This window comes from Hypanus sabinus, chromosome 26 (assembly GCF_030144855.1).
Source record: "Hypanus sabinus isolate sHypSab1 chromosome 26, sHypSab1.hap1, whole genome shotgun sequence".
Taxonomy (NCBI): domain Eukaryota; kingdom Metazoa; phylum Chordata; class Chondrichthyes; order Myliobatiformes; family Dasyatidae; genus Hypanus; species Hypanus sabinus.
In genome coordinates, this window is record NC_082731.1 from 16233164 (window position 1) to 16248999 (window position 15836).

The 15836-nt window shown below is 46.7% G+C and overlaps 1 protein-coding gene across 1 annotated transcript; it reads right to left on the reverse strand.

The window, feature by feature from the left end:
* Positions 1–9258: 9258 nt before the first annotated feature.
* LOC132381835 (zinc finger protein 229-like) lies at positions 9259–15314 on the reverse strand. Its single transcript, XM_059951449.1, has 2 exons — positions 15143–15314; positions 9259–11377 (listed from the first exon to the last, which is right to left on the reverse strand). Exon 2 carries the CDS (start codon positions 10572–10574, stop codon positions 9306–9308), a length of 1269 nt encoding a protein of 422 aa, XP_059807432.1. The 5' UTR covers positions 10575–11377; positions 15143–15314; the 3' UTR covers positions 9259–9305.
* Positions 15315–15836: the final 522 nt, after the last annotated feature.

Here is a 15836-nt window from a genome sequence, read left to right on the forward strand (position 1 = left end):
CCCGGGCCTGTGTCATGTCCAGTGTCCTTTCTTCCCTGTTTTCCTTGCTTCATTCTCACGCCTAGTCCTGTTCCTGGTAGTTCAGTGTCTGTGTCCTGATTTTGGGTCCATTCCCTTCACCCCCCTTACGACAGGGAGAGGAAGGGGTACAAGCTGGAGGGTTATAGGTAAAGCCAGGTGGGCGGTGGAGGACAGATGAAGTAGCATGTTGGGAGGAGATAGGTTGAAAGGGTAAAGGGTTGGAGGGGAAGGAATCTGATAAGAGAGCAGAGTGAACTATGGGAGAAAGAAATAGGGGGCGCCCCATTCCTCCCCTTCTGGGTTACACACTGAGAGGTCTGAATATTGTATATGTGGGAAGGAGGATTCCTGTAGTGAGTGAATCTAGGACCAGAGGGCACAGCCTTAAAGTACAGGGACATCCTTTTAGAACAGAGATGAGGAGGAATTTCTTTAGGTTGAGGGTAGTGAATCTGTGGAATTCATTGCCACAAACTGCTGTGGCGGCCAAGGGTTCGAGTATCTTTAAAGTGGAGTTTGATAGGTTCTTGATTAGTCCGAGCGTTAAAGGTTACAGGAAGAATGGAGTGGAGAGGGTTAATAAATCAGCCACCATGAACTGGCGGAGCAGTCTCACTGGGCCAAATGGCCTAATTCTGCTCCTATACCCCATGGTCGTACAGAGATAACCAGTGAAAACAGGAGAAAGGAGAGGGGAGAGGGGGTTCCTAGGGGACTGGTAGACTGAGTAGGGGTGTAATAATGTGGGTCACAGTGATGTGCCTGTATGTGTTGCGGTGATGTGGTGAACGACGTGCTTGCATATGAGGAGTGTCTGTGTCTGTGTGTGTCCTTCAATCCAGCCATCACCCGTTCCCTCCCCCACCCCAAATCTTTACCCAGGCTTAATTGCCGCAGAGAAAGATCCGGAGAGACCGGCATTCCCCTCGCTGCCTGCTGCCGAAGTGTCTCTCAAGGGCCGAGAGCCCTTGGCTTTCCTGGAAGTAGCTGGGGTTTGGCATGAGGGGTGGCTGGAGATGAGGTGGGCAGCAAACAAGGAAATGAGAGCATTCACTCAGCACCAAAGGCACAGCCGGAAGTCACGTTATTGACTCAAATATCCGTCAATCAGAGAGCTTTTGCTGTGGTTCTGGCTGCACTTTAGTCCCGCCCTCCCCATCTCCGGGCACCCAGCTCGGAAGGGGGCGGGGCGAGAGGACGATCTCCTGGTGGGCTCGGCCCTGGGCCTGGCCAAGGTGGCCATTCACAGGTCTAGGCGGCGTAGGCTGTAAGGTGCTGCCTGGGCCGACTGCCTGCCCCTTTTCCGGGGATACGTCTGTGCCCTTGGAGAGGGAGCGTGTGGTCGTGGTGGGCATATGGAGGATTTCCGTGAGCAGTGGTCCCCCCCCCCCCACCCCCCGCTGTATAGACTGTTTTATACACAGTAGTAACCGTATTGCAATTCAAGGGTAACTACTGTTGTGTTCTTTATAATAATATGTACCGTGGGTTATTAATAAAGAACCATCTTCTGGAAGAAATAGAACTTTTATTTAACAACAACCACAACATGTGTACAATCCCATGTTTGCATGCTCAGAACTCTCTCCAATCACGTTCTTACACGTCATATCACCACATCTTCCTTTCCTTAAAAAGAAAAACAATTAGTAACATTGACTAGAGCAAATGCCTGATTTAACATGTCTCTATCAGTCTCTCTGGGGGTTTATGAACACAAGTAGACCTTCTCAGTGATTCACATAGTTCTTGTATTTAGTTGTCAATTCCATGTTTTGTCTGGTCTGCATCAGTTAACTGAAACTCTGAAGTTGACTTTCTTGAGGTCTTTGCGATTTCTTCTTGACACTGCTTCTTGTTCTATTTAGACCATGTATGATCTGGGTTGAACTTCTTCAAGTGCTGTAGCTTCCTGTGTCCATGGGTTCATTTTGTCTTGCGTCCTCACTTCATCTCCTTGGTGCAGTTCAGGAAATGGACAAGAGCATCTGTCAAAGTATGTTTTCTGCTTTGCTTTGTGTTCATCTTTCAATCTTTTCACTTGTTCACCTCCCTCTGTTCTCAGAAGGCTCTCATCTATTGGCAGATTGGATCTCAAACGGCGTCCCATCAACAGCTGAGCGGGTGAAAATCCACATTCAAGTGGAGTACTGCGATAAGCTAACAAAGCTTTATGAAAATCACTTCCACTATCGTTTGCTTTCTGCATCAGTTTCTTGATCATTCCTACCGACTTCTCAACCAATCCATTGGACTGAGGAAAAGATGGACTAGATGTTGCATGAACAAAGCCCCATTCCTGAGCAAAATGTCTCATTCATTCACCATTGAATTGTGGACCATTGTCTGTGAAAACTTCATCAGGAACACCATGTCTGGAAAAAACTGATTTCATGCATGTGATTATATTCTCTGCAGTCGTTCTGCTCAGACCACATGCTTCAGGAGACGATGAGTAGTAATCTGTTACTAATAGATAATCTTTGTCAGTTTCAAAAAGATCAACGCCTACCGTCTGATAAAGTCTCTGAGGACTAGGATGCGGATGCAGTGGCTCCTTAGGGTTGCTAGGTTGGTATTTAAGGCATATTTGACAAGAAGACACCAATTCTGCAATTTCTTGATTCATCCTGGCCCAGAACATCACTTCCTGCGCCCTTCTCTTACATCTTTCAATACCTACGTGGCCTTCATGAATTTTCCCAAGTATTTCTTTTCGGAGACTTTTAGGAATCACAATTCTGCTACCTTTACACAATCTCCCATCCACAACAGACAGTTCTGATCTGTGGTTCCAATATTCTTATCCTACTGAGTTACAGCCATGCATATTATCTGGCCATCCAGCCATCAACACTTGTATTACCTGACTGAGAATTTTGTCCTTCTCTGTCTCAAGACGCAGCAGTTCCAACTTTTCGGGAGCAACAGGTACAGTCTCTATGATCATATCAACGAATGTCTGAACATCAACAGCGTCCCTGTGACCGTCTTTTGTTGTTGGATCCACAGCTCTGGAAAGTGTGTCAGCCATGTACATGAATTCTCCAGGTGTGTATGACACATTCAGTACATATCTTTGCAATTTGATCATCATTCGCTGAATTTGCAAAGGACAGTCACTTAAAGGTTTGGGAAATAATGCAATCAGAGGCTTCTGATCAGTTTCAACATCAATAGATTGCCCTGACACAAACTGATGAAATCCCTCACAAGCAAACATAATACTGAGCAGTTTTTCAATTTGGGCAAAACTTATTTCTGGATCAGATAATGATCGAGATGCATATGCCACTGGTAGCCATTCTGGAGTAATACTGCCCCTAAGCCTGCTTGAGAATCATCACATGAGATTTTGATGGGTCTCTCAGCTTCACAGAATTTCACCATAGGTGCTTTGGTGAGCACTTCTTTCAGGTTTTGCCATGTCTTCTCCTGCTCATGATTCCAACTCCATTCCCTTTTCTTTTCTGCCTCTGCGGAGCAGGCTGTTCCGAAAGATTGGGTATGAATTTTCCCATGCAGTTGACCATTCCCATGAACCTTTTTACATTGCGGTCTTGATAGATGCCAGGGAGCCGCTGTGCTTTCCATTGAACAACGGCACCATTGCCCTGCAGCCGTCGGTCTCCACAACATCCCGACTTTGCTGAACAGAACGCTGCGGAACGGTCTCCAATTCCCTTTGATTCTTTGGAACCCCGACTTCTTTCCGATCCCAAATACTCTGGACGTTCAGTCGCTTCCGGTGAAGGCGTGGAGAAACCATCGATCATTCCAAGCCGACTCTCCGAGTATCTGCTGAAGGACCTTGGTATTACCGACGTTTGAATTCGCCTTGTCCAAGCGGAAATGGAGTTCAGTGCAGTTTGTTACCGCGACACGGTGGAGCAGGAGTACGAGGAGATCTGTGTCTTCCCCGACGAGAGTGGCAGATTTGAAAGCAGACACCGTGACGGCTGCTTTTGCGGTCTCAACGTCGGCATCTCCTTCAGCTTGAATCACTTCGCAGACGTTCCACGATCAGCTGGATAATTGCCTGCTAGTTTGCCTCATTCGACAAGAAGTCCTCCTTCTTTTCCAACAGATTTTGTCGCCCCTGTAATGTTCGCCTTGTTCGCATTCGGATTTCTACTTCGACACTGCTGAGTACAGTCCTTTATGTTCGGCCCAACCCATAACCATCAAACACTACAGTGGCTCTGGCATAGTGTTTGACAGAGAATGAGGCGTAGTCATCTGCAATTGAACTGTAAGTGCACCCCTCCGTCCAGTTTAAGCGGTGCAGAAGTGATCCCCCATCTATAACATAGTGATCTGTCACTGGGACCGTCTGTGTGACGGCATTGTCCGATTTGGAGGTGACATAGTTCTTTATCACTTCTGCCAGTTGTAGGCTTATCCGGCCGGCGCAAGGTGTTCTTTGCTTCAAACAAAGACATGGAATATGGACAGAGTTCGTCTAGCCAGAGATGACCTGTCTGTGACACTACTAGCAACCTCTGGAATAACAACGCAGGATCTATGGCTCGGTATTCAGCAACTTTGACTGCCCTGCTGGATGCCCGTGTCTTGACTTTCGAACGCCTTTTGTGCGAATACGAGAAAACAGCGTGTCCGTCCCTCTTCCTGACTCTGCCGTTTCCTATTGCGAACAGGTCATCTACATTGACATCTTCGTTTGCATAAACTGTAGTTTAGGGAGCGCTAAAACCTCAAATGTGGAGTCACAGTCAAAGAGAACATTGATAGGGAAACCTAAATTGATTGAAACAATAAGACATTTGGATTAGCAGTGACAATAACTATTAAAATACTATTAATGCGTCATGACGTCACAACAGGATGTCATGACGTCATGAAACAATCGCTCATAGTTCTGGCGATAAGATGCACGCTGCGGGTATTCCCACTCACGTTTTATACCACAATAAAGCACTATCATTGCTAGAAACGGTGAAATAAAGCAAAATAAGACAGGAATGGGTCCGATTCTTTTCATTGGCGGCCATTTTTTAAACGTCACTTTTTTTTTACTTTCTACTGCTCGGTTTCTGTCCAACTTTTGACACGTTGCTCAGTATTTCTGAAAGTACAAGAAATTATCATAAAACTTTTCCTTTGCTTTTTTTGGGTAGGGGTATTTTGGCGCTACATTGAAAGCATTATCAGCATTTGTGCTGTGTATTCAGAATCTCCGTTTGTAAAAAGTATGCAATTTTGTAGGTTATTACTATCCGTACGAATGTGTGTGAATATGTGTCTTACTGTAAAATAGTTTATTTTAAATTACAATGATCCCCTACAGCAAATCAACAAATTTCATGGCATACGCCAGTGACATTAAACCTGGTTGGTGTACTGTGTATGCTAATGAGGGATTAGAAGTTACACAAGATATCATTTGATCTATATCCTTAAAAATAACAATCCTGAGACAGGGACACGGGTAAATAAAGTTTGAAGGAAGAGCGAGCGCAAATTGTCGGAGACCAGGTGATCGGTGACGTCACTTTACCCAGAGCGGTGACCGTCACGACAGGGACAGACTGAGGGGAGCGGCAGGGATGGACTGAAGGGGAACACAGAGAGAGACAAGAACATCACTACGGGGACAGACTGAGGGGAGCGGCGGGGATGGATTGAAGGGGAACAGAGAAAGAGAGACAAGAACATCACTACAGGGACAGACTGAGGGGAGCGGCGGGGATGGGTTGAAGGGGAAGCTGAGAGAACAGAGAGAGAGAGAGAGAGAGGGAGAGACAAGAACATCACGATAGGGTGCTGATCAGGAACACTGACAGGGACCAGAGGGGAAGAGAGTCCTCTTTACTGTATATTGGGTAATTGGGTATGCTGTGGAGTCAGAAAGGATCGGAAACACAAGTTTAAAAATAGAATTGTTTTTTTTAACGGATTCACAGTCTGTATCTCCAGTCCAATTAAAGGCCAATGTCATCAGGACAAACCCCTCCCGAGCCCAGTGACCAGGGTTCAGTCCCGGATGTGATGAACAGCAGCGATAACACAGAATCTGACAACATTCTTACACTTGCAAATGGATTTAGTAATTGAACACAGTTATTTAAACTGCCTCCCCTGTCTGCCCTTGCTGGTGTTTCAGCAGGACGGATGACCAAGTCAGCCTCTTTGCTCACACAGGACAGGTGTGCAGCCTCTCAGTGTGGACTTGCTATCGCGTCGCAAGGCGGGACAACTGAGTGAATCCCTTCCCACCGTCGGAGCAGGTAAATGGTCTCTCCACACTGTTGTCTCGCTGGTGTGTCTACAGGTGGGATGGCCAGAGAAATTCCTTCACACGGGCAGAGTACTGAATGAATCCCATCCCACAGTTGAATGGCCTCTCCCCAGTGTGAATTCTCTGACGTGTCTTCAGCTGGAACAACTGAATGGATCTTCCCACAGTCAGTCCAGGAGAATGTGGTGTGAACTAGTGGTGTATCTCCAGACTGGATTACTGAGTTTATCCCTTCCACCCACTGAACAAGGAGATGGCTTCTCCACACCGTGAATTCACTGTTGGTTCTGTAGCTTGGAATATATGCCTTCGCAGAGAAAGATCAGGTGAATGACCCTTCCCCAGTGTGAGCTCGCTGGTGTGTTTGCGAGCTAGATGAACGACTGAACCCCTTCCTGCGCTCGTCTGGTCAGTTGATGTAGTGAATCCCTCCCATACTTTAAGCAGAGTTCAGATATACTCTTCAATATGCTCCTGTATCCAATGGGCTTCAAGGAGAACTTCAGTTCAGGCACAAATTCAAGCTGGGGTGAGATATGCCTTCTTTTTCAAGGATCAACAGATTTGTTGGTGTTGTAATATTTATCTCCAGATTGGTTTATCGACACTAGACTTGAACTGACACATGCTCGAGTTCTCCTTGATGCTGCTGGTGTGCTGTCTTCTCAAGCATCTCCTCCTCCTCATTCAAACATTGATGGTATTCAAGTGTTGGTAAATTGATATTCACAGACTGATGAATTGATGTGCTTACAGAAATCCCTTGTCTTTTCTACACTGTAAGATGTTTACAAAATACACCACTGGGCGAAGAACAGCACTGCAGGTGAGATGGTTTTAGTCTCCAAGGTGAGTGATATCACCCTGTTATAGTGAGGCTTCACACAAGTTAGATGAGAAGCGTGGGAGGGATTCACTACATCATCCTCATCTTCTATCTCATCACGGTTTAGGCATCTGGGCTCAGCATCAAATTCCCTGACTGTATCATAATGGGTCAAGCCTACACATAATCTCTCAATGATATGTTGTCCCAGTTGTCTCTGTTCATTGCTGTAGTTTAAAAGTTCTGGACATGTCCCACTACTCTACTAGGAGCACACGGTATTTACACGGCTGCTCCTGGAGATTATTAATCACTGTGACCCTGAGATCATTGACAACGGTGGCATCCACCGGTCTCGAGAGACCATGGATCTGCGCCTGGAGTTTCCAGGGTGCAGGCCTGGGCAGGGTTGTATGGGAGACCGGCAGTTGCCCAAGCTGCAGGCCTTCCCCTCTCCATGCCACCGATGTTGTCCAAGGGAAGGGCACTAGGACCCATACAGCTTGGCACCGGTGCCATCACAGAGCAATGTGTGGTTAAGTGCCTTGCTCAAGGACACAAACACGCTGCCTCAGCTGAGGCTCGAACCAGTGACCTTCAGGTTACTAGTCTGATGCCTTACCCACTAGGCCAATGCCAATGAATGCCAAGGTACAGTGATTAGATTTCTCATTGGAGATGGTTAATCTGTGCACCTTTCTGGTGTGAATGCTACAGGTCACCTGTTACCCAAGATAGGGGTGGTTATGTACCCAGAAAGAATAAAATAAATAATTGTCTCATTTGGCAGAAGGGTCCAGAAGCAGAGGACGTACGGCAAATTGAGATGATTTGCTAAAGAACTAAAGGTAATGCAAGGAGATAATGTTTCCCATGTTGCTCTAATAGGCATTTTCATTCACTGGAACTTGGATGCAGTTCTTTCTTTTATGCCCCAGTCTCAACTATTCCCGTTAACTACCGAGGTATGGACATCAAATGGTTCAGGATATCAGACCTGATCTCAATGCTCCACTCCAATTGGTAGAAAATTGTTTATCTACTTATCAGAAAGAGACACAATAAGTTCTTCATGCGAGGAAAACTTGGAAGCATATCTTTGGGCCGAGTCCCAAATCTTTAGATTTAGATAGCTCAATGTCCTCTGCGCCTAGGAAGTCCACTGCTCCCATTCCTGGAGCCAGTTCCCGCGGAGTGCATGCACACCCTTCACCATTTGCAGTGGTAGTACATTCTGAAGCTCAGATTTCTGGCTAACAACGGCACCATTGAAATCGTTTACAATCATCGTCTCCCCCCCCCCACACTAAATGGCACCAATCCAGTCAATATTTTTATGATATTAGCAAACCAAACTCCCACCTACAATAAAGTCAATGTCAATAAGCATTAGGTGTGTCAACAGTGACAGTCAACCTATTTCTTCTTCTCTGTGAATTTTGTGACTTTCTCATTCGTTGCCACACCCCCTGCTTCAGAGCATATGCTGTTACCCCACCACAGTCCAGAACCGTCACTGGTTCCTGACCTTCTTAAATTGAATATCCAACTAATGCTTTCTCACTCTGCTTTCAGAGGATCATGCTATATCCTAACAACCAGCTGTGTGATACACAGCCCTTTAAATGCACAGAAAATTCCCTGTAATGTCCAAGAGCTGGGAAGAAGGAGAATAACAATCAATGTCATTCTTCCTCAGCCCAGAGATTTGTGGCACAAAGAACGTGTCAGACACAACAGCAGTAAGATGGTCTTCTTCTCCAGTCTCCAGAAAGTTACGCAGGAAATTCAAGAGAAAGCCCTTCAGCCACGGAGCGGTAATGACTTGGAGCCCATCACCACAGAGAGAGCAAGAGGTGAACAGCAGGAATGATTTAAAATGGAAGAGAAACACGAGTAGTAACAAACTGAGCTGACTTGACTCCCCACTATATAGTGGGTGGCCTGTAAATTCACAAAGTACCTGAGACAGAGTTTAAAATAGAACTCGTTTATTTGTCACAGAGACAGGTTACTAAATTCCAGTCAGATCAAAGCTGAACACCAGCTGGAGAAACTCCTGCCATGCCAATGACAAGGGGGGAGCACTGGGTGCGATGAGACGCAGCAGACATTGCACTGTTTGGCAACAATTGTCACTTTTGTACCTGTCTCTGGATTCAGAAACTGTGAGGGTTAAATATCCAGCAGGCTGCTTATTTAAACACTTTCCCGAGTGTGAATTCGGTAGTGCTTCACAAGGCTGGATGACTGAATGAATCCCTTCCCACATTCAGAGCAGATGAACGGCCTCTCCCCAGTGTGAATTCGCTGATGTACCTTCAATTGAGATGACTGAGTAAATCCCTTCCCACAACCTGAGCAGGTGAACGGCCTCTCCCCAGTGTGCACCCGTTGGTGTGCCAGTAGGTCAGATGACCGAGTGAATCCCTTCCCACAGTCTGAGCAGGTGAACGGTCTCTCCCCAGTGTGAACTGACTGGTGTGTCTGTAGGTGACTTGACCGTTTGAATGCCTTCCCACATTCAGAGCAGGCGAACGGCCTCTCCCCAGTGTGAACTCGCTGGTGTACCTTCAGTTGAGATGACTGAGTAAATCCCCTCCCACAAACTGAGCAGGTGAACGGCCTCTCCCCAGTGTGGACTGCCCGGTGTGCCAGAAGGTCAGATGACCGAGTGAATCCTTTCCCACACTCTGAGCAGGTGAATGGCCTCTCCCCAGTGTGAACACGCTGATGAATCTTCAATTGTGATGGGTGAGTGAATCCCTTCCCACAGTCTGAGCAGGTGAACGGCCTCTCCCCAGTGTGAACTCGCTGGTGTGCCAGCAGCTCAGATGACCGAGTGAACCCCTTCCCACAGTCTGAGCAGGTGAACGGCCTCTCCCCGGTGTGAACTGACTGGTGTGACAGTAAGTCTGATGACTGAATGAATCCCTTCCCACACTCTGAGCAGGTGAATGGCTTCTCCACAGTGTGAACTGACTGGTGTGACAGTAGATGGCATAACTGAGTGAATCCCCTCCCACACACAGAACAGATGAATGGCCTCTCCCCCGTGTGAACTGATTGGTGCCTCTGCAGGTGGTATGATCGGGTAAATGCCTTCCCACAGTCTGAGCAGATGAATGGCGTCTCCCCGGAGTGAACTGACTGATGTGCCAGTAGGTCAGATGACCGGGTGAATCCCTTCCCACAGTCTGAACAGGTGAACGGTCTCTCCCCAGTGTGAATTGACTGGTGTGTCTGTAGGTTGGATAACTGTGTGAATCCCTTCCCACAGTGTGAGCAGGTGAATGGCCTCTCCCCCCTGTGAACTCGCCGGTGTGCTTGTAGGTGGGAGGACTGAGTGAATCCCTTCCCACAGTCTGAGCAAGTGAACGGCCTCTCCCCAGTGTGAACTCGCTTATGTACCTTCAGTTGGAATGACCGAGTGAATCCCTTCCCACATTCTGTGCAGGTGAATGGCATCTCCCCAGTGTGAATTGACTGGTGTGTCTGTACGTGGAAAGACTATGTGAGTCCCTTCCCACAGCCTTAACAGGTGAATGTCTCACCCCAGTGTGAACTCGTTGAGATACCTTCAGTTGAGATGACTGGATAATACCCTTCCCACAGTCTGAGCTGGGGAACAGTCTCTCTCCTGTGTGAACTGACCAGTGTGGCTATAGATGGAATTTACGAGGGAAACCCTTCCTACATTTAGAGAAAATGTTGTACACCTCTCCTCAGTGTGTGTGTGTCAGCAGATCAGATAACAGAGTGATTCTCTTCCCAGACATGGAGCATTTGTCTCCGTCATGAACTCACTGGTGTGACTGTGGGTGGGCTGAGTGAGTGAATTGCTTCCCACACACAGAGCAGGTGAATGGCCTCTCCACAGTGTGAACTCACTGGTGTGACTGTGGGTGGAATGAGTGAGCGAATACCTTTCCACATTAAGAGCAGGTCAGTGATATCTCCCTGCTATCAATTGTCCGACAATTCACCAAGTCCGATGTTAGTCATAGTGAATCCCGTGTCAAATCAATCCAGCTGAAGAACTGATCTCTGGTGAACAAATGCTGGTGTGTTCTCAGCACCCCGGTTCCAGGGGATTTCACTGAGTTGAAACTGAAAACTTCATTCAGACACATAGCACCTTTCCAGCAGTGCCTTCATCTCCAAGGGTCGATGGCAAATATACTGGTGTTAAGGAAATATCTGGACACACAGAGAACTGATGTGTTGCTGTGTTTGAGATTTCCGTTTGCAAATCCTTTGCCGTTTCCAACCTGTAAAAAGATTTTCAAAAGTCATCAGTGGGTGAACGAGAGCATTTCAGACAAGATAGTTTCAGTGTCTGTGGAGAGATCTGTCGACGAAAAACTCGTCTTCTGACTGGGCACAGACCGGGCGGCCAGACTATCATTTTCTGTCTCTGTCAGAATGGATAATTTCTGTCCACCTTTCATCTACAAGCTTGCTCAGTTTGTCTCTCTCTATTAGAACCATTTCAAGTTCTGGGTATGTCCCGCAGCACTACACAAAGATCACATGATATTACATGGCTGATCCTTGAGACTTGGTGATTTGCAGTGGTGAACTCATTGATGACGATGCCAATGAGTATGAAGGGAAGAGCATTAGTCTTTCTCATCAGAGATCATTGATTTGAGGCACGTTGTGAAGTGAAAGCTACAGGTCATTAGTTACCTTAGACAAAGGTATTTGATGTCATTACCCACTTGGAGAAAATGGATCGAAAACATGTTGTCATGGGTAGAAATGCCCAGAAACAGAGGAGGTTGAACAAAGGTGATTTCCTAAAGAATCAAAGCTGATGTAGGGTGTGTCTTTTCTTTGCAACACTTGTTAAGGCAAGTGCAAGTTCATAGTTCAAAGTACGTATATTGTCAAAGTATGTGTACCCCATAGAACCTTGAGATTGGTTTTCCTGCAGACAGCCCCAAAACAAATAAACACAATAGAACCCGCTTAAAAACATGCCCTCTTCAAAGACCACCAAAATGCCCAATGTGTGGGAAAAAAAGTACAAATCGCGCATGACATGATGACGCACAGGGCATTTTCTGCAGAGTCCCTGAAAGTGAGCCCACACCTGTGGAACGACACACACAACATGCTGGAGGAGTTCAGCAGGCCGGGCAGCATCTATGGAAAAGGGTAAACAGTCGATGTTTCGGGCCGGGACCCTTCAGCCGGGCTGGAGAAAACGAAGATGTGGAGTCAGAGTAAGAAGGTGAGGGGAGTCTCAACTAAACACACTATTTACCAAGATTTCAACATCAGAACTGATCTCGATGTTCGTTAATCCGTTTATCTGAAAGGTTCCCTGGAAACTCTTCATTCAAGATTAACTGGAAAATGTATTTTTGTTCTGGGTTCCCGATCCTGGGACTTAGTCAGCTTAAGCTCAGCAGTGCCCTGCCTCTCTGTCTGCACTTACAAACACACCCTACAGACTGGCAGGGAAAGCACTGCAAACGTCACTCATGGTTGCCCCTCTACCCAGAAAGCTCTGCAAACTAGATACCTATCTATCTGTCATGGTCTCAGCAATAATTGAGTGCAGTGAAAATGGCACTGGCTGGCGCCTTCACTCATCAGCAGTAGATTCCCCAGGTCCCAGGTATGGATCATGGGCAGAGAGAGGAGGAGAGAACTGGGATTGCGTCGGGCTGCATGGCCAGTGTGTCTAGTACTGATGAAACCTGCTCCCAGGGCCCCACTCTGTAACCAGAGTCGTTCCTGTCCTGTGACAGCACTGCCCTCACCTGGTTGGAGGTCACACCACCTGCTAGTCAACATTTCGCCCCCCCCCACCCCCAACTAATCAATGCACACTTAACCACTGGCCACCTTAATTGGATTAACCTGTCTAGCACCAAGCCATTGACCCCCTGACCTATAAAAGGTGCTACATGTGGTTGGCTCTCTCTCTTTTGCCATCCTCGAGGGACCACCCTGCTTCGCTCCAGGTAAAGTGTGCATTGAATAGGGCTGTGGGAGCGTTTATTGTTGTCCCTTTAGCAAAGAACCGTGCTTGCCCAGAGTCAAAGGGGGGCAAGTATTGTAGTTACTTTTCCCCTGCTTGTATGTGTACCTGTACTCTGTCCCCACACCGTTTTCCCAGTCCCGACTTTTCCCACGCTCTTCTATTCTAAGGGCATTTGTACGAATACTGTGTTGTCCCCAAGCTTTTCTCCCCTTATAAATAAACTCCTTATTGTTAAAATTGTGTGTCCAGAGCTGTTGCCTTGAGACCCAAAGAACCTTTCTCACTTCCATTACAACACACTCCTACCTGCTTCTTCTTGTAAGTTTAATGGTAATTGGCACACCAAAACAGGAGCACTACTGCCATTTACTGGGTTGGAGTGTGGAGCAAAAAGACAGGAAGTATACCCCTTAAAAATCCCCAAATGATAACAAAATGTATAACACATTTCAAAGCGTCAAATATGTGCTTATACACATTGTGGTGGCAGTAACGTCTGAACAAATGTTCCGTGTTAAACTGTGTCTGCTGCATGGATTTCAATTTAGCAATTAGATGTTTCCTTTGCACCACAAACAAAATATGCTGCACCATTTCTTGATAAGTGCACTGCCTATAAGTGCCCATATCATGCATATTAATTCCAAATAAGGAATTATTCAACCTAGTAAGTCCAATACCTAGACATGTAAGTATAACTTTCTCCCCCCCCCCCCGTTATAAGCATCTCCCAACTGAGTTCCCACCTTCCTTTCTTTTGCTGATCCCAATTTTAATGCCACACTAATTGTACACACTTTCTAATCATGGCTTTCATCTCCCCCTTTTGCAAAAGCACCACTACGTTTACAGCCTCAATTTTAGGTGATCACTTGGCAAGAATGTCTGCCACCTCATTTCCTTCAACCTCAACGTGGGGAGGGACCCATAAGAAATGTGTATACAAGTCTAGACCCTGCAGCCTCAACAGATGTTGTCCAATCTCCAGAAGAATATGAAATGCCTGTTTTAATAGGTGTCAAAACTGAGAATGAATCAGAGTACAGAAGTACATAATCAGGGCATACTTCTGTGATCCATTTCAAAGCGAAAATGACAGCAACCATCTCAGGTGTGAATACTGATACTTTGCCTGATAATCTGTTCTTCATAGACACCTGAAATTTGGAACATAAAGTGAAACTGTCACAGGACTTTGAATCATCTCTGTAGATGTAAAAAGACATAATATCATAAAGTAAGAAGTATATATCACTGAACTACCTGTGCCACTGATATACAATCGTTCTTCATCTTTTCTTGAATAAACCACAGACAAAGGGAAAAACCATAAGGCCACAAAACATAGGAGCAGAATTAGGCCATTCAGTCCATCGAGTCTGTTCTGCCAACCATCAAAGCTGATCCATCATCCCTCTTGGCCCCATTTTGCTGTCTACCCCTCGTAAGCACTGGTGCCCTGATTAATCAGAAACCTATTAACCTTAGTATACCCTATAACTTGACCTTCACCCAGGTCCTAAAGGATTAAAGATGATGCAAGGATTTTGTTGTTTCTTTCTCCTGTTCAACAGTCATTGATAGCTTAATTGGCTGGAAACTTTCTTTAAAGCCTCAGTCTCACGAAGCATGTTCCCAAGATTTCAACGTCAACTGGTTCCAACATTGGAACTGATCTAAATGTTCCGTAATTCATTTGTCAGTCTTCATCCAAGATTAACTCAGAAATAAACTTTGGTTCTGAGTTCCTAACCCTTTGGTTTAGATAGCTGGAGCTCGGATGTGTTTGAGAGATCCATCCGCCAGATGGGGGGGGGGGGGGGGGGCAGCGCCAACATGGCTGCGAATCTACCCAGAAAACCCCGCGAGCGAGAAACCCATCTGTCTGCAGCGACGCGCATGCGCGCAAAGTGACACCGTCCCTGCTCAGCGGGAAACTCCCTGGGGCCTGGTTCCGGATCGAAGGGCGGAAAGGAAGGGAATGGACTGGAACTGTTGTTGGTGCCACTGAAAGCCCCACCCGCAACCCTGCTCCTACCTGCTGCCGATCTTCCGGAACACAAGATGTTGGAGGAACTCAGCAGGCCAGGCAGCATCTGTGGGGGGAGAAAAACAGTCGACGTTTCGGGCCGGGACCCTTCGTCAGAACTTCACCCGGAACCGTCGGTCCACTGAGTGTCTGCGCGACTTTCGTCAACCGTCGGCGACCTCTACGCATGCGCATTCAGTCGGGATGTCACAGACAGCGAGCCCTGAAGCGCGGAGATTTCTGGGCAACCAAAGTGCCATTCGAGCTGTCTGCAAGCTCCCGTTCCCCCTACCACATGCCTCACAACCAATCTATGTTCTTATATGGAGAACACAGTTGTTCCTTTAACGCAGCAAAGTCCAACAAACCATATACTCCACACTAACAAGCTCTCAGTGTGTTAAAGTCAAAGTCACACTTACACATGCAGATATAAAGTAAACACACAAGGGCTTCTGCAGCTCGAGGAAATAATCGAACAGCGCACACAAAATGCTACACGAACTCAGCAGCTCTGGCAGCATCTATGCAGGCTACAGGCCGAAAATCTTCACCAGCCACCAGTATGGTGTAGCATCTCAGCTCAAAATTTCGACCGTTTATTCCTCTCCATAGATGCTGTCTGACCTGTTGACTTCGTCCAGCATTTTGCAGAATTAAAACCGCTCTTTTTTTTTACACCAATCAGCTTCAAATGTTTCTT

Bases quoted from the DNA above. Each gene is read 5' to 3' on its own strand.
- LOC132381835 (XM_059951449.1), bottom strand. From the start codon at position 10,574: ATGCCATTCACCTGCACAGAATGTGGGAAGGGATTCACTCGGTCATTC.